The sequence below is a fragment of the Capra hircus genome, chromosome 28 (genome assembly GCF_001704415.2).
Source record: "Capra hircus breed San Clemente chromosome 28, ASM170441v1, whole genome shotgun sequence".
In the NCBI taxonomy this organism is placed as follows: domain Eukaryota; kingdom Metazoa; phylum Chordata; class Mammalia; order Artiodactyla; family Bovidae; genus Capra; species Capra hircus.
This window is the reverse complement of record NC_030835.1, coordinates 2,633,502-2,652,147: the sequence shown is the minus strand read 5'-3', so window position 1 is coordinate 2,652,147 and position 18,646 is coordinate 2,633,502. Positions and strand designations below refer to the sequence as shown.

Sequence of the window (18,646 nt, the reverse complement as noted above, 5' to 3'; positions counted from 1 at the left end):
AGCCAGAGTCCAGGGCAGAGGTGTGCAGCGTGTAAAGCAAGCCACAGCCTTTGGCCGTGTTCCTCAAAGTAGAGTCCGGACAGGGCACCGGTGTGTGAGGTCTGTGGAGGGGCGCTCAGGAGGGAGGTGAGGGAAGCAGGGTGACGCAGGAGAAGGCTGAGTGAGGATGAGCCCGCAGGGCAGCGGTCTCAAGGGGGAGGGGTCTCGACCACAGGGGCTGAAGGGCGGGGCCCCACTGGCTGTCGTCCGGGGGTGGGGTATACGTGTGTGTGTGTGCGCCGCTTTCACGTATGTGTGCGGGGGCATGTACATGTGTGCACGTGTATGCACACACAAAGATACGTGTGGGGCTACATAGCAGGGCAGCTACCTCCCAGGGGAGCTGGCGTCCGCGGGAGGGGCAGCTGTGGCGGGTACCCTCACCCGCAGAAGAAGGCCCCCATAGCCTCCGCTGCAAGAAACCGCCCTTAAGACCAAACTCGTATCCTGGTGATTTCAGGCAATCTCATACAAAGTAAAAAAAAACGACAATCTTTAGAGATTTTCTGAAGGAAATTCCCTTTCGGTGGAGGCGGGGAATGCCAAGGGGTTATCTTTTTATGAAGAGAGGAAGATTAGGAAAATAATGGAATGTATTTGGCTGAAATGCTGACGAGGCTGACTCTATGCCTCTATCCTGTGGGCTTCAAGGGCATAAAGATGGTAAAGTGAGCTGAAATCCGGCAAGGGGAAGATAAGAGGGCAGCTGTCTGTGGGTCTGAATGCACTTAGCCCAGACAGACAGGCAGAGGAAGTGGGCTGGAGGGGAGGCTTCTCCACAGCAGCTGTGACTTCAGGAGCTTGTGCAGGCTGGGTGGTTTGACCTGAGGAGATGGAGCAGGCTGAAGCTGCCACAGGATTCCACCTTCTGGGCCAGGGTGCAAACTGAAACCCGGGACTGTCCAGCGAGAGATGCCGGTGGTTGGAGGGTAAGGTGTGGGACCCTCCAGACGGCACGGCCGCTGCCCAGCTCCAACTACTTCTCAACAGACACACAATGGCAAAGTGGTCTTTCCACCTTTTAGGAGAGGCCACATGTCAGGACGTCTGTGTGGAATCTCCAGTATTTTAAATGGTAGCCATTCAGAAATGTCGTATGGCTCAGCCACCACATATCTCAGGCTGAAGCAGGCTCTTGCCCGCCGGTTGCAGTCTGTTTTAAGCTGTCTTCCTATTTGGCAGTTTGTGTGAGGAGGGTACCTCTGAGAGTGCCCAAGACAGACTGTGCTCGGTGAGAAAAGGCTGTGGGGCGCTCAGCCTCCTCACCTTCCCACCAGCTCAGGCCCTAGCTGGGAGCTGACCAAAGTGGCCCCCGAAACATGCTGACCTCCAGGGCTCACCACTTGCTTGCTTTGGTTACTCTAAGCTTTCCAGGGAGATCCAGTGCTCCATGACCGGTCACATCCAGTCCATGGTGAAGTCGGAGAAGAACCGTCAGGTCATGTGTGAGGCGGGGATGCTCAGGACCCTCATGACCTCTTGCCACAAGGCCCTGGCCACCAGCAGCAGCCCCTTGCACTCGGGCCTCATCAGGATTTTTGAAAAGCTTGCTTCCCAAGCCATCGAACCAGACGTGTTAAGGTACCGTGTGCTGAGCGTTAAATCTTGCTGAGCCCCTGGTAGCCGAGCTTGTGCACAGTGGACAGTGAGAGTATCCCCGCGCTCCTCCTGCCTCCCCAGCATTGGCCACTGCAAGCCCAGGTTGGAGTCTTCGGTCCTCGTGCAATGCGCAGCCCGCAAGAGTGGACGTAGCTCCTCTTACGGAGCTGATGGTCTGGGGGGTGAAGCAATAAGCCAGGGGTCCTGCGGAGAGTTCAGAAAGTGTTGGAGGGGATGCTAGTGCAGTGTGGGAGCTCTGGAGCTGCGAGGACCACAGCTGGGAGACTGGGTGTAAAGAGGGGGCTTTAAGGGGACAGTGGTGGCTGAGGTCTACGGCCTGTGCAGATGGTCACCAGCCCAGGAGAGGAGGGAACCAGGTGTGTGAAGACACCCTGCTGAAAGGGGTGGAGGGGGCAATGGTGGGGGGAGCGATGAAGGCTTGGCGGCCAGAGGGAGAGTAGACCACAGGGAGCCTGACTGGCATTGGGGGCCGTGGCTGGGACACGTGACGTGGAGGGGGACAGAGGCAGCACCACTGTGTCCTGTGGGCCTTCCCAGTGGCCCCTCCGCGAAGCCACATGTTTCCTGGACAGTCTCAGTGGCGAGCAAAGATGCACAAGGAGGAGCAGACACAGAAGACAGAAGCAGAGGAAAGAAAGGCGGGAGGGAGGTCAAGGGTCTCTCCAGTACCTGTGGCCCTAGAGGGTGTGGATGGAGGGAGGGTGGTGCTCAGGCCCACAAGCTGCTGGACCCCGGGAGGCATGCAGGACCAAGTGCAGGAGGATCAAAGGCAGCCCCTTCAGCCAGCAGGTAGGGGACCCAGGGGCCAGGCCAGCCTCTTCCGCCTCTATTCATGGGGCTGTCAGCCAAAGCCACCGTGCCTAGTCCAGCTGATCAGACAAGTCCACTAGAAACTTAGAAACAACCTATGGCAAAGTTATTTCCCAACAAAATCCTTTCCCTCTCCAGGTCCAGTCTGGGGCTTCTAGCTGGTCACTGGTTAAGTCAAAAGCACCTACATTCACCAGCTCCCTGGTCTGAATGCCAGGTCAGGGACACCCTGGTTCTGTATGGCCGGAGGAAAAGGATTCCAGGCCAAGAGGGGAAGGCATGCTGGGGGAACCAGCAGGCTCTGGGATCTAGGGCAAGTGTTCAGATGGAACTGGAGTGTTCAGATGACATTTTGGCTAAAAATGTCATCATTTGGCTCTCTTGTTTTTTATGATATTCAGACAGTTTCTAGGCCTTGGAATTGCTTCACCTCCATCGGCTGCAAAGAAAAAACTCAGTTCATCTCATGTGCATGGAGGGGACTCTGGATGCCCAGGTGAGGACAGAGAGAATAGGGGCCGGATAACGGGATTTAAAAGAGAACATGCATTTCCTGTAAGGAATTCCTAATGGAATATGGGAAGCAGAGAGATTTAAAAATGGTTTTGCCTGCTGCTCGATGGAGCAAATGAGGACGAGCAGTAAGATCAGATCCGTGGTCCCCAGATAAAGACCAGATCTGGAAGGATGAGGACACTTAGCCCCATATAAGATGGTGATGGTGAGCATGTACTTGGCCCCTTTCTGTGCCTGGAGCACAGCAACCTTCCTGTCACAGCATATGCAGGGGTACCCAGTATTGCCCCTGGACAGAAGAACAGTGTCAGCTTCACACAGCTCACAGTTCAGCAAGGACTTAGGGGGTCTGGAGGACAAAGCATTGGCCTGGTACCCGGCACGATGCTGGTCCAGGGAAGCAGCTTGGAGAAAAGAAAGCCATGGACTGCATAGGATGTTAAGGCTAGGAGGCCCAGTTGAAAAGCAGGGATGGAGAGTCAGGAGTGGGCCAGGAGCTGGAGGTGGGAAAACAGAGCTTTTGAGGAGACAGGCTGTTGTGGAAAAGAGATGGAGGTCAGAGAGCCAGGACGAAGCCCCTGAGGGACAGCCAATGGGGCAAGCCAATGACAGCAAGAGAAGACGTGTAGCAGAAAGGGGTGTGGCTTCCCTGGCGGCTCAGAGGATAAAGCATCTGCCTGCAGTGCAGGAGGCCCGGGTTCGATCCCTGGGTTGGGAAGATCCCCTGGAGAAGGAAATGGCAACCTACTCCAGTATTCTTTGCCTGGAGAATCCCATGGACAGAAAGGAGTGGCAGCAATGATAGAATTAAAGGGAGAAGAAGTTTCCAGGAGGGGCAGGTTGTCACCACTGATTCAGTGTTATCAGCACCAGCAGAGGTCCCAGGCAAGGGGGTGAGCGGGAGGGCCCGGGAGGCCACCCCTGGGGCTGGGCATGCCTGGCGCTCTGCAGAGCCCTCCCTGGGGACTGTGGCAGAAGAGGAGTGGAAGTGCTTTGAGCAAAGACACAGCTCTTCTGCTTGCGGCTCTAGGGTCACAGGCAGCGATGCCAGTGCCCGCTGAGGGTTCTGCAGTGGCCCTCGGGGATGCCGGCCCTCCCCCAGCAAGCACACAGGCCCTGAGGCCCACGGGGCCGTCCCAGACCTCGACCTCCACCCTTCAGACAGCACTGAGTCTCATCTCCATGACCTCGCCGCGCAACCTGCAGCCTCAGAGGGCGGCCCTGGCTCCATCCTTCGTGGAATTCGACATGTCCGTGGAAGGCTACGGGTATGCCCGGCTTTCATACGCTTGAAATACACTTCGCTGATTTCCCAGTGCCTTGGGTGAATTATAATGTTGATTACAAAACTGTAGATTCTATCAGCTCTCATAGTCAGCTGTGGAAAATATCTGGGTCACAGACACCCCGCCTTCAAGGGCAGCATCCCTGGCCATCTAAGGCCAGGACTGTCTCCTTCTCTTGACTGCATTCCAGGCTGCCCTCCCCTCCAGCCTCCAGCCAGATTCCTTTCTTACGGCCGTGGTGCCAGCATCAATCACTTTGTGTCCTGGGGGCCCCATGACCTAGGAGGGAGTGAGGCCCCTGAAGCCAGACAGAGGGGCAGACGTCACATCAGAGGTTGGCCTGCGGTTCAGTGATCTGAGACCCTTTCCTATTGCAGCTGTTTGTTTGTTCCGACCCTGGCTACGGTGATGGGAGCCAGCACTGAGTACTCAGTCTCTGGAGGGATTGGGACAGGTATGTGCTTCCCTGGGGGCTTAGCTTGCTGAGGTCCCCTCCCCCTGACCTGGGAGTGAGTCCTTGGGGAGTCTCGATTTCAGATTTCCTTTTGGCATCTCCAGAAAGCATGAGTCTTCCTCTTGGTCCCACGTGTCTGTAGAGGACTCATCCTTCCCTTTGGTGGTTTCTGTCTTGAGCCAGGGGTGTCCTGTTCACGGTGCCTCCCAAGGGCCCAGCCCACAGCTCAGCACACACTGGGGCTCAGGGAACACTGATGGGCTCGCCGGCTGACTCGGAAGCTGAGCCTGGGTTTGATGCCCTTTGTCGATGGCTGCCAGAGGCCAGCAGGAACACCTCACCCCACCTGATGGCTCTAGAGAGGCATGTGAGCCCAGTGCCGATGGCCACTCAGGAGCAAGCCTGTCCTTGGCTCATGTGGGGATCAGCTGGGCCTTGGCATGCTTTGTACAGAGCTGCTCTCAGCTGAAGACCAGGCACCCGCTGTCAGGAGAGCCAGGGTCTGGGCTTCTGTGGGAGGGTGGGTGCTGAGGAGCCTTTACAGCTCATCAGGGCAGAGCTCCAAGCCTGATTCTGCCCATTCAGTGAGGACAGTGGGCCCCACCTGTACTGCCAGCCTGGGTATCCCTAGAGTGAGCGCTCCCCAGGCAAGGTTTGGCCTAGCTAGTCCAGCTTCCTCTGCCCCGCATAGCACACAGGCCGGCGTTAGACCAGCTGACCAGTGGGCCACGTGGTGGGGGATCTCAGGGATGTGCTCTCTCTCTACTCCCTTAGCAACGCAGCATAATAGGTGGGTCAGAATTGGAGAGAGGCTCCAAAGAGCTAGGCTCTAGTCCTGGAGGGAATATGACTTATTCCTGCGATTAAGGAAGGAGACAAGAGCGTTGTGCTGCACGGGTCACTGTGAAGTGGGTGTGGGTCAGGCAGGGCCCAGTACTGGCACACAGCAGGGCCACCCCTGGGCCGAATCAGAGCCACAGTGAGTCTAGACAGGCTTGCACAGCAGGACAAAGCCTCAGGGAGTGCTTGTGTTCTGACCCCAGGCGCTGCCAGGCCCTTCCCTCCGCCCGGTGGCCTGACCTTCTCCTGCTGGTTCCTGATCGGCAGGCACAGCGCAGCCACGGAGGGCCATCCACTGCGCTTCCTGACCCTGGTGCGCCACCTGGCCAGGACCGAGCAGCCTTTCACCTGCCTCTCCGTCAGCCTCTGCCCGGAAGACCTCTCCCTGGTCGTGTCCACAGAAGAGAAAGAGTTTCAGCCCCTGGGTGAGATTTCGCCCACGCTTGGGGGATGTGGGACTGAGTCAGCAGCTCTTGACTCAAGAGCCTGGGGTGCCTGCCTGCCCTCAGCTGTGTAGGTAGGTGGCTGATTCTGATTCTGCCGCCTAGAGCTCAGCCTGGATCTCAAGCTGACCTGCCTGCAGTGGCCCAAAGTGGACGGCGATGGCCAAGCCCAGGGTGTTATGGCCATGCCTGTTTTTGTGCCCCGTTTCATAGTGAGACCTCGACTTTGGAAGGCCCAGGATTTGGCCTGGTGTCCTTCACACACAGCCCAGCCGCCTAAGCTCCTACCCTTCTGGGACTTTGCCAGCCCATGTGTGTCCCTATGGAGGCAGTCTAGTGGTGGGTAGACCCCCAGCCTGACTCCTGGGTCTGAACTCCAGCTATGCAACCTTAGGCAAGTTGCCCCTCCTCACTGTGCCTCAGGATGGTAGCCTGGGAATCGTGATAGCACCTACCTCGGTGTCTGGCCCAGAGCAAGGGCTCCAGCCGTGAACGCTCCTGCCGCTGTTAGGATTCTAAGGGCGGCTCGCCGCTCGTTCCGCTGGCGCTGGGGCCCCCGGGGCTGGGCTGCTGCTCCCAGGTGCGGCAGGTGAGCCTGGTGCTCGTGTTCTCGTGCAGATGTCATGGAACCCGAGGACGACCCTGAGCCTTCTGCGGGACGCCAGCTGCGGGTCAGGTGTGGCCAGCTGCTGGCTTGTGGTCAGTGGCACCACCTGGCTGTGGTCGTCACCAAGGAAATGAAAAGGAATTGTACAGTCTTCACCTACCTGGATGGACAGGTCATCGGCTCAGCCAAGGTGAGATGATTCCCCCAAGCTGTGCTTGCCCCGTGGCCATGCCTGCTAGTCACAGAGGTAAGAAGGATTCACCAAGAGCACTAAGAAAAAGGTCCTCCAAAGTGTAGAGTTAACTTTTGACGTCAACTGTTAACGATTCGTCTTACCTCGCACCTCCCTTTCTTCCTCCCCGTGTTAAACATTCATTGAATACCTAATGTATGTTAGGTATTGTTTTAGGTGTTAGGAACTGTCCATGCCCACCAGTCAAATCCCTCCAGAAGCATGCATATAGTACAGAACAAGAGGTGCATTTGTGAAGCTTGCTGCAGCAAGAGCCTTCTTAGCCTGCTCACCACGGAGTCATGAGGCGTTAGGAGGAACTAACAGGATTTGGGCTCACTTTAGGTGATTTTGGCGAGGGTTCAAAAAAGTGGAGGTCACTCAGTTCTGAATGGAGTGCTGTCAGAGAGACAATTTGGTATCTTTGTATGTTCAGAGCTTTTAATCAGGAAGCACAAGGAACGGGAAAGGGCTTAAACTGTCACTGGAGAAAGAGCAGTGGTCACTCACGTTAGCCAGGACGGAAAGTGTGGTTACATTTGTGGTCAGCCAAAGTCTTTTTTTTTTAAATCTCTTTAGGCATGATTACAGAGTGGGCTAGTTTTGGTCCTCTTGCACAGAGTATGTTGGCATCCAGTCTTGTTCTGTAGAATAGATTGGATTCTGTGAAGCAGAACACGTACTGTGAAGCTAAGAGCCTTGACCTGTTGATATCTGGAGCTGGCTTTCGCCTAGCACAGGACTGGCATACAGAAAGCATGCTACATACGCTTGATGAGTCGTATGGAATTTATAGTCACAAGGCTGACGTGTCGCTTAGTGAGTTGGCACATAGATGAACATCCAACCTCGGGGGCCTGCTAAACCAGAGTGAGTCAGCATGGAGGTTAGAAGGTATGTGAGGCCCTGGAAATATGTCAAAATATGCAAAATGTGGCGTGGAGAATGGCCAAGGGCCAAGACTGACAGAGATGACTTTCCAGCAAGTGAAATTTAAACGGGATAAACATAAGGTCTGTGTTTAGATGCAGGTTTGTTGAGCAAGAAAAAAGATGGACTTAGGTTGGAGATGAAACAGCTGTTCTCAAATGTTAGAACCTTATTTGCAGCTTGTATATCCTCTTTAGTGATGTCTGTGTATATGTTTCACTCATTTCTAATTGGATTTTTTACTGTTTTACTATTGAGTTTTAAGAGTTTTATCTAAATATTTTAGATAAAGGTCCTTTGTTGGATACGTAATTTTGTAAATATTTTTTCCTAATCTATAGCTTTCTTTCATCCTCTTTCACATGGGATTTTGCAAAATAAAAAAGTATTTATTTTTCTTGGGAGCAATTGTAGTTTCTGCATGTTCTTTGTTAGTCTATAGAATGCAATTTATTTTTATGTGTTGATCATATATCCTGTGACTTTGATGAATTCACTCATTAGTTTGTTTTTTTGTGGATTCCTTAGAAATTTCTACATGGACGTGCCATTTGCACATAGGGACAGTTTTATTTCTCCCTTTCTAGTCTGTAGCTATATTTAGTAGGTAAAACTTAATTAATGTGCCAACACTGGACTTTAAAGTTCTTTGTGAAATGACTGGAAAAAAGATGAACCTTTTGGTGACACTTTATTTTCTTTATCACATTTACTTCCAAAGGCACAATGTCCATTTTTCACTCCCACCGGCTTCCCAGGTGGTGCTGGTGGTAAAATATCTGTGTGCTGTTGCAGGAGACTCAAGAGACTCAGGTTCAGTCCTTGGGTTGGGAAGATGCCCTGGAGGAGGAAATAGCAACCCACTCCACTGTTCTTGCCTGGGAAATCCCGTGGACAGAGGAGCTTGGCAGGCTGCAGTCCTTGGGCACAACTGAGAGGACATACGCACAGAATTTTTTTTATAAACTGTTTTATGTGGTGTTTCTCAGCTTTGAGAGTTATCTTTGTAATGTTTCTGAATAAAGTTTTTACTTTGAGAGATGAATAAGGTACATCATTTTTTGTTGTATGTATTTATTTGATTCATTCTGAGATTAAATACATCCCATCTACCCCTTTCCCCCACCTTTTTGTTTTGACAGATGTTGTACATTCAGGCCTTACCAGGACCATTCCTTTCAATGGATCCATCCTCATTTGTGGATGTTTATGGATATATTGGTACCCCTCGAGTTTGGAAACAAAAGTCATTATTAACATGGCGTCTGGGCCCCACGTACTTCTTTGAAGAAGCCATCTCAATGGAAACTCTGGAAGTTATTAACAAACTTGGCCCAAGATACTGTGGTAACTTCCAGGCTGTGCACGTCCAAGGTATGGGGTGTTTTGATTTGTAATAACCTTGCTGATTCTCATTTTTAAATAGACATCCAGTTATTTATAGCTTATTTATAAGGAAAAAACTCATCACAGGCCAGTCATTAGGGAAGCCCTCTGTAATTGGATTGTTATACATTTACAAGCCAATAGAAAATGTCGCAGAAAAGGAAATGACAATCTCCTGTAGGTTTCAATTCCAGAGTACGTAATAGAGAAAAGTAGGTAGGTAATATCATCAGCAAAGAAAGAGGGAAGAGAATGAGATAAATAAGTTACATTCCTTTTAATGAAGAAGCTTTTTAACTAAAGTATACTGTTGTCTTCAATTATTAAACAGGCAGACAAAACATCCACATTTTCAGTATCGATTGTCGGCTGTTCAAGCAGGGAGTAATGCTCTCTGTGCTCTGCCAAGTCGAGGGGGTCAGCTCTCCTCTGGGAAGAATGATGAATGAGTCTGTGTTCTGACGCCTTCTTGCGTGGTGCAGGGTGGCTGAGCGCGGTGGAGCATTGTGGTCTTTAGGCTTCATGTGTTCTTTGAACTTCATTTCCTCTAGCAGCGAGCATTGGCAAGAACAACGCGAGGAGGCCAGGTCGAGGGCCAAAGTTTCATCAACTCTTCGTTTACACCATGCTTCCCTAGTAGCACAGAGAGCTCTCCTTGCGTGAGCACCTGTGTGCTAAAACCAAGGGAGGTGTTTACCATGGACACGCAGCTCACTGAAAACCACAGGGCTTTCAGCCCAGCACTTTGGTTTTGGGGGTGAGGTTACACTCACAACAGATGTCTCAAGACTTAGTAGCTTCATACCTGGAGTGCTTCTGTTTTATAGTAGGTTAATATTGTGAGATTTCTCTACAATTTTCTATGTGTCAGAAATGACAGGTGGGGACAAAAGTATATGACATGCAATGTGATAGCATATAACAGCGACAAACACTGCTCAGCCATGACTTTGCTCGGCGGCAGCAGATGCTCACTCTTCTGAGGGTTAATCTCCTCCTCAGTAAAGCGAGAGCAGAAAGAACTGAAGATGTGTTGTTGTAGGAGAGGATCCTGGTGTGGAAGTGGCGCCCCTGGTTGCAGAGGAAAAGCTTTCCTTTGCCCTTCACATAGCCAGCTCCTCCGTGACCAGTGTTGCAGACATCAGAAGCGCGTACAATGAGGTGGACAGCCGTCTGATTGCCAAAGAGGTACGCCTGCTGACGCCCCTCGCTGCCCCTTTTCGGAATAAAGGCCTCATGCTTGCTGCAGCCTTCAGTGGTTAGATGGACACCAATTCACATGTGCGTGTGTGTGCCAACAGACACACTTCATCTGTGAAAATATTCTATGACTCCTGCCCATTCACACTCCTCAAGACCAAATCTCTTCTTTCAGAGAAGAAAGTAGGTGCTCTTCATTCTCTTCATTCTGGAGCAAGAACAAATGGAATGGGTAAACAACATCTGTGACACTGAGAACACTATTAAACTTCCTTTTCCTGGGGGCTTCTAACCCCTAAGATTATAAAGTAGTCTTTGAGTCATTGTGTTTAAACAAAAATTGGCAAAGCAGCAAGCAGACAAGTTAGTTAGGTAAAGAGGCCATTAGATTTCCTATTTCCTAATCCCCTGCATAAAGAGCTCTTTTGCTTATTGTTGATGAATGTGGGCTCATTTGTTTATATTCTGACAGACAGAGGGTCCCCTCCCTTTCCTGAGGAGGTGGGATCAGGGGTTAAGTCCTGTTGAGCACAACTCTATGCCTTCCCAGCACAGAGTCTTCTGCTAGAAGAGGCCAGGGTCCCGTCTTCTGGCCCTTGGAGACCAGTGATGCCAGGGCTTGCAGAGATGGATGCCCCTAGACTGGGAAGAAGGCAGCCCTGGGCGTCTCAACACTGTTATGCCTCCAAGTGTCCTAAGGGCCTTCCTACTCTCATCAGCTCCTCGTTGTGAGCATTTGTTTAATTAGTGACCATGTGGGATGTTGGTGGCACAACTGTATAATGAAAGGTTCTCCTTTCTGATTAAGCCAAAACTGGGAGGCAGGAAAGAACCTGAATTTTGGCTTCAGTCCCTCTGATCTTGGTTCAATTATTATTTATCCAATGGCTTACACTAACGGATATTATGGTGTAATATTCCCTGGTGTCTCAGAGGGTAAAGCATCTGCCTGCAATGCAGGAGACCTGGGTTTGATCCCTGGGTCAGGAAGATCCCCTGGAGAAGGTAATGGCAACCCACTCTAGTACTCTTGCCTGGAAAATCCCATGGACAGAGAAGCCTAGTAGACTACAGTCCATGGGATCGCAAAGAGTCGGACACGGCTGAGCGACTTCACTTTCTTTCACTTTCACACTAACGGAGTGCCAGGCCTCAGGATGCCTGCCCTCCAGGAGCTCCTGAACAAGACCTCCTCCTCTCCAGGAAAGTTGCTTAGGATTACTGCTGCTAAGTCACTTCAGTCGTGTCTGACTCTGTGCGACCCCAGAAATGGCAGCCCACCAGGCTCCCCCATCCCTGGGATTCTCCAGGCAAGAACACTGGAGTGGGTTGCCATTTCCTTCTTGAATGCATGAAAGTGAAAAGTGAAAGTGAAGTTGCTCAGTCGTGTCTGACTCTTAGCGACCCCATGGACTGCAGCCCACCAGGCTCCTCCCTCCATGGGATTTTCCAGGCAAGAGTGCTGGAGTGGGGTGCCATTGCCTTCTCCTGCTTAGGACTAACTGTTGCCAATTTCTCTAGATGAACATTTCATCCCGTGACAGTGCCGTGCCTGTGTTCTTGCTAAGAAATTGTGCTGGTCACCTCTCGGGTTCTCTTCGAACCATTGGAGCTGTTGCTGTGGGCCAATTAGGTATGATCTTTTACGGCTATTTGGGAAGAAGAGCATGTGGCTGGCATCACTTGTGCAGCCTGGAATTCTGGGGTGGTAGGAAGGAAATGGCAACCCATGCCAGTGTTCTTGCCTGGAGAATCCCAGGGACAGGGGAGCCTGGTGGGCTGCCGTCTATGGGGTCGCACAGAGTTGGACACGACTGAAGCAACTTAGCAGCAGCAGCAGGCAAGACTGCGTGGGCTGAGAAGCTCAGCTGGTGATAGTGAGAGTCGAGAGTTCACCCCACCAGAGAGTCAACTTCCCTGCAGAGATCAAATCACTCTGCTGTGTCTGACAACTGGTAGTGAGCTTGCTACTAACCAAGCTGGCACCGACGCACAACGGGGCCTATATAGTGAGTAGAGTGGGGCCTCTGAGCAGAGGCAACTGTGGTGGTGGTTTGGGTGAAAAAAACAACTGGTGACCGTGCCTTGCAATCAGGCAAGGGCCAAACAGAGAGCTGGTGCCAGGGGCCAGTGCCGCAGAATCTAGAGCCCAGACAAGAGCCAGAGGCTGTCAGAGCAGCCAGCTCCGAGGGCGGCTGGCTCATCTGGCACGCTGGGCCAAGACAGAGGGCGGCGGTCTGAGACCCCCTGGGTTGTTTCAGCCTTCTATAACCCAGACAGGACTCAGCACAGGGTCTCTCAGTGACCTCGAACTTTTAGAGCCCCTACTCTTCCTCCCAGCCTCCTGTGCCCAGGCCCCACAGCTGTAAGTGGGTGATGTCCCTGACAGCTCTTGCGTGCTGCCAGAGGAGGCTCCACTGCAACGGAGCCGTGGTGTGCTCAGGAATGTCTCTGTCCCACACAGGGGTAAGGGTGTTCCACTCCAGCCCTGCTGCCAGCAGCCTGGACTTCATTGGCGGGCCCGCCATCCTCCTGGGCCTCATTTCCTTAGCGACGGACGACCACAGCATGTACGCGGCTGTGAAAGTCCTGCACTTGGTCCTGACCAGCAACGCCGCGTGTGACCGCCTGATGCAGCACATCCGTGGGTACCAGGTATGGCCGCCCTCCCGCCTGAGTCTGCAGATGCTGCCTACCCCCCAGCAGGAAGCTGTCGTCCCTGAGGAACAGGGCGGAGCCTTGCTGGCCCAAGTAGACGTTCCCATCAGTTTGACTTTTGGAGAAAGCAAACGGAAAGTTCCTCGGTCCCTCAGCCTCACCAGAGCAGAGGGCCAGGTGACAGCCAGCCGGAGAGGGGCTCTGATCAGGGTGGGGATGCCCACCTGCCTGTCGCTGCCAGCAGCTTTCACTGATGAATTCAAGAATCATCTGCGATCCCCCTACTTGGCATCTAGCATGACAGCTAAGAGCCCAGACCTTGGAACCAGAGTGCTAGGCTGGAATTGAGCCTCTTCCTTGCTTTCTATTTAACTTGTCCTGAGTTACTTACCCTCTCTGTCTTGGTTTCCACATCCGTATAATACGATCTGTTGGGTCTCCTGTATCATGAGGTTGCAGTGACGACTAGATGATTTAATACAGGTGAAGGGCTTAGAATGATGTCTGGCCCAGATGAAATGCCCTAGAAATGTTGGCCAACTTTAGTTCTTAACCTTTGTGCCCAGCTCTCTTCTGTGTAAGATAGGAATAATAACAGCGCGTATTGTGTAGGATCGTGATTACAGAATTAATGTGTGCCGAGTGCTTAGAAGACTGGCTGCTCAGAGTAATTGCCGTGTGTGTGCACCATGATTATATGGCTATTTACTGTTCATAATGTCAGATGAGACGTGGACACTGTCCTCCAGGAGTGCCCTGCCTGGCTGAGAGGCAGCCAAGAAAGGAATCACGGAGGGCAGCAGCTAGGGTCAGAGTCTAGACAAAGTCACTGGGGCACAACAGCTGCAGGTTCCTTCTGGGCCCAGTGAGGGCAGGAGAGAGCCTCCTTGTCTCGGGCACGCAAGTCAGGGCCCTAGAAGAAAGCTGTCTGGTGTCACGTCAAGCACTGGCCGCAGCTGGACCACGGCCTGTGTCTCCTGCTCTCCCTCACCCTGCCTCCTCCGTCTCTAGCAGCTTTTCTTGCTTTTCCTTACTATCACGCGCATCTGGCATGGTGTATCTGTACTAGTTCCTGGTGGCTCAGCAGTAGAGAATCCACCAGCAATGCAGAAGATGCTGGAAACTCAGGCTCTATCCCTGGGTCAGGAAGGCCCCCTGGAGGAGGAAATGGCAACCTGCTCCAGTATTCCTGTCTGAAAAATCCCATGGACAGAAGAGCCTGGTGGGCTACAGTCCGTGGGATGGCAGAGTCGGGCGTGACTGAACAACTGAACACAAACCCTATGTACTTGTTGCCGTGCTTATCAGGAACAAAGTGACAGAAAGGAGAAATACGGGTGAGGCTCGGACAGAAGAGTCACCCCAAGGAGCAGGCAAGGGGTGGGTCCCAGAGCGCAGGCGAGTGGAAGCCCGGCCCGCGGCAGGAAGGCACGCAGTGCAGGTGTTTGTGGATCTGGTGGTGAGGAGATGAGAGTGCTCGCGTCTCGGGTCTAAACTCTCAGCTGTGGACTGGGTTGGGTGGTGGTGGTGGGAAGTTGTGGAGAGAGGAGAAGAGTTGAGATCGTCATCTGTAGGATGGGGAAAGCCAGCTTACAAAACAGCAGAGTTGCACTGCTGGGCCAAATCAAATTCCAATTTGACATTTGACACGATTAATGTAGAGTGGAATCCGTCAGCTTGAGTGAGTTTTCTCATGCAGCTTTCAGCCATTCTAATTATGTCCTGGTGGGGGAGTGGGGAATGGCCAGATCTGCCGAAGAAGCGACTGGAATAGACTGAAAAGAAGCTATTTTCTGATCTAAATCATCTCAGTTTGGGCCGCTATGACAGAATACCACAGACTGGGTGGTTTATTAGCAACAGAAGTGAATTTTCTCATAGTTCTGGAGGCTGGTGAGCCCACAGTCAGGGTGCCTGCACGGTCAGGTTGCGTGAGGCCCCTCCTGGATGGCAGATGGCCAGCGTCTCACTGTATCCTCACATGGCAGAGTAGAGAGGGGAAGAACGCTCTCCTGTGACTGTTTTGAGAGCACGAATCCCATCTGTGAGGGCCCACCCTCATGCCTTCATCCAGTGCTAATTATTTCCCAAAAGACCTGCCTCCAAATACCATCACACTGGGGACTAGGGGTTCATCATATGGAGTTTGGGAAGAACAAACAGCCAGCCCATAACAGCAAGCGAGACTTCCCGATGACATACTGGAGAGTGTCTGAAAGGACGGGGAGAAGGGCAGACTTCAGACCCAGGAGTGGGGAGCTGAGCTGTGAACGAGCCGAGCTGAGAATCTCAATGAAGTGGGTGAGGACCCAGATACAAGTGGATGGTAGGGCAGCCTGACTTTCATGCTACTGAGGTCAGCAGAGACAGGAGGCTAGGTTAGATGCACCTAGTGAGTCTCTGAGATGAGTGTGGGCCACTGGGGCTCCAGTGCCTGGACCCTGTGTGTTGCCGGTTTCCCAGGGCCTGGCACAGCAGAGTGGCAGAATGGCACATCTGGTGGCAGCAGCCTGAAGTGGAGCTGACGGAACTGGGTCTGTGGGCAGATGGTGGCTGCCTAGTGATACAGCGACATCTGTGTGGTGGGCATGAATGTAGGACCCCGCAAAGGAAAGTGAGAAAAGCACAGAAAGGGGGAAGGAAGCCAGCAGACAGTGGCATTCGGAAATGTGGAAAATTCAGGAAGGAGCCGGGGCCCACCAGGAAAGGTGACGCCTCAGAAGCACAGAAAAGTGGGCACCGCTGGGGAAGCAGCTGCAGAAGCTGGGGTATGTTTTCCTTCTGAGAAAAAGGCGATGGAGGCGGTCGTCCCAGAGAGCAGAGTGTTCCCAGACTGCGCGGACAAAAGGTGCGGGTAGGAGCAGGCAGATGAGGGAGAGAGAGCCCTGATGCCGATTCACTGGGAAACTGCTTTGTGTTTCACCCTTTGCAGATAATGGCATTTCTCCTGAGGAAAAAGACCTCTTTTCTGAACCATCGCATTTTTCAGCTGATCCTGTCTATCACTGGCACTGCAGAGCTGGGCTTTGGGCCCTCCGTAATCACCAACGTTGGTGTCTTCCAGCACATCCTCTGCAATTTCGAGGTAAACTGGAGGTTGGTCGCTAGCCCTAAAGATGCAGAAAACCTGGAGCCTCCGCTAAACCCAGGGGATCCACTTCTCCATGGTCAAGGTGGTAGTGAGAGAGAAAACCACAAAGGCTTTGGAGCTCAGAGGCCCCGCTTTATAATTAACTCCTACCACCAACAGGCTGTGTGGCCTCGGACAAGTCTCTTGACTTCTCTGAGTCTAAGTCTTCTCCTGTATGAAAGGGAGACCATCATCTCTCCCTCACAGGCTGGTGCGGGAGTCAAATCCGCTACTATCTGGGAAAAGATTTTAAAACTGCAGGCTTCCATACATAAGAGGATATTAAAGCATCCCAGTTCCTTTGGGTGATGCTTTGCTGTTTAGAAATGCTCCTGTAAAGGAATGAGTGAGAGGTCCTGAGGGCTGAGTGAGGAGCATCGGGCAGACCTTTGGGCAGATCCCTTCACAAAGCATCATTTATTGAGTGATGGGCACACGCTGGTGTGTTATGGGAGCACAGTGATAACCAGGACACAGCTCCCACACACCGCCATCTGGGCCCAGGACAGGACGTAGCTGGTGCTACAATGTGCTGGGTGCTGGTGAGTGGGGACAGGGCCTCTGGGGAGTGTGAAGAGGGGACAGTCAGCTCAGCTCGTGAGTCAGGGCTCTGTGGCTGAGTTTGGCAGAACATATTGAGTGGGGGAATGTTCCAGGTGGAGCGGATGCCGTTTGTTCACATGTAGGGGTGAGAGCAGCCACAGGCATTCGAGAGCAGGTGGCTTGGGGTACCTGCAGCGATGCTGCTGCAGGTGGAGGCGACTCTTTGCAACCCCATGGACTGCAGCACTCGAGGCTTCCCTGTCCTTCACCGTCTCCTGGAGCTTGCTCAGACTCACTTCCATTGAGTCAGTGATGCCATCCAAACATCTCACCCTCTGTCATCCCCTTCTCCTCCTGGATCTGGAGATTGATCCAAGGATTGTTGAGGACATCAACCAGACCTGGGATATGGGCTCCCAGTGCACAGCAGGAAGCAGCTGTGCAAAATAGCCTTCAGTTCAGTTCAGTTCAGTTCAGTCGCTCAGTCATGTCCAAGTCTTTGCGACCCCATGAATCACAGCACGCCAGGCCTCCCTGTCCATCACCGACACCCAGAGTTCACTCAAACTCACGTCCATCGAGTCGGTGATGCCATCCAGCCATCTCATCCTCTGTCGTCCCCTTCTCCTCCTGCCCCCAAGCCCTGGTAAACAAGTCAGCCTGCCTTGACCACACTGCTGCCCCTTCTAAAATGCCGTGGCCATGCTCAGGCATCTTGGCTCCTCTCTATCATTGCCACCAGCCCAGCCCAGGAATTACCCACGCAGGAACCCACTGGGCCCCCACTGCTATTCCTGGAACCACCATGGGCACCACCCATCCCCTCCCTGAATAAACTAGCCCCTCAGCTGAGCTGGTGCATTTCACACTGGGGTTAACAAAATAGGCAGCTAATAAAAACAAGCAGAGAAGATGCTTAAAAAATCCATAATAAACCAATGAAATGACATAACATTTTTAAAAGATGGAGAGGAGATAATTTTTAAAAGAAGAAGGATTTCCCCAGAGCTGGCTACATCAAGTGAAGTCAGGGCAAGGATGTGTCTGTTGTGTTTGGAGGTCACTGACAGGCCCAGGGAAGAGTAAATGGTGGAGTTGGGCATGAGGTGAAGAGCGGGGAGGAGGCTGGAAGGAGACAGTCAATGGGTTTTTGAAGAAGAGAAGAAGAGTGTTTCAGAACTTTGGAGACTGGAGCAGTGGAAAGGGGGATCGAGAATACCAGTGTAAGAATCAGCTGTTGATGGGACAGGTCCTTCGAGGAGAGGGAAGGTTTGGGGAGCAGAGAGGAGGTTACGGTGGAAGGGGCAGATCCTTGATGACTGGTTTGCAGCAGGGAGGGGTGGGACATTGAGAAGCTGCAAAGGACAGGAAGTTGAAGTCACGCATGCCTTAGGCCTGCGGCTTCAGAAAAGGCCACCCCTTTCTGAGACTGAGGTCGTCCTAGGGGTGGGCAGAGAGCAGAATTTGACACCATTCATTTGAAATTCAAACTACTTTAATACAGACATCTTAATACAGTCTTTAGCACAGGGGTATGTGACACAGAATAACAACCAGAAGACTCAGTTATGCATGTTTTCCAAAATCCAGACAGTTGGTATTATGTAAAATAATTTCTAAAAGAGCTGGGTGGCCTCAAGTGTGCTGGGACAGCTTGTTATTTTTCTAAAGCTCTGGAGCAGAAGGCATGGGGAGGCGTACGCTTCAGGGTGTCTGTCTTACTTTCTCAGCTCCCCCAGTTCCCTACACGGAGCCTGATGTATCATTTATTCAGTGACTGCCTTCATGAATGAATGCGTGAATTCAAGGATGCGAAGCTCTTGGCATCCCCTTGAGTATACTGGGGTGCCGTGTCCGGTTACCTCTACCTTCCCGGGAGCCACATTTATTGACACCAACTCTCTCAAATGACAGCTGCCCTACCTCTGTGTGTAGCTGGTAGTGACTGTGCT

The 18,646-nt window shown here is 52.3% G+C and overlaps 1 protein-coding gene across 1 annotated transcript in view; it reads left to right on the top strand.

The window, feature by feature from the left end:
• The window catches only part of WDFY4 (WDFY family member 4), a 253,777-nt gene that overhangs the window by 79,940 nt on the left and 155,191 nt on the right, over positions 1–18,646 (top strand). Inside the window, exons 14-24 of the mRNA XM_005699347.3 lie at positions 1,406–1,620; positions 2,871–2,965; positions 4,016–4,253; positions 4,649–4,725; positions 5,769–5,990; positions 6,627–6,805; positions 8,920–9,151; positions 10,206–10,351; positions 11,885–11,996; positions 12,828–13,018; positions 15,954–16,106. Of these exons, the coding sequence (XP_005699404.2) occupies positions 1,406–1,620; positions 2,871–2,965; positions 4,016–4,253; positions 4,649–4,725; positions 5,769–5,990; positions 6,627–6,805; positions 8,920–9,151; positions 10,206–10,351; positions 11,885–11,996; positions 12,828–13,018; positions 15,954–16,106 (1,860 nt within the window). The remainder of the gene's footprint in view (positions 1–1,405; positions 1,621–2,870; positions 2,966–4,015; positions 4,254–4,648; positions 4,726–5,768; positions 5,991–6,626; positions 6,806–8,919; positions 9,152–10,205; positions 10,352–11,884; positions 11,997–12,827; positions 13,019–15,953; positions 16,107–18,646) is intronic.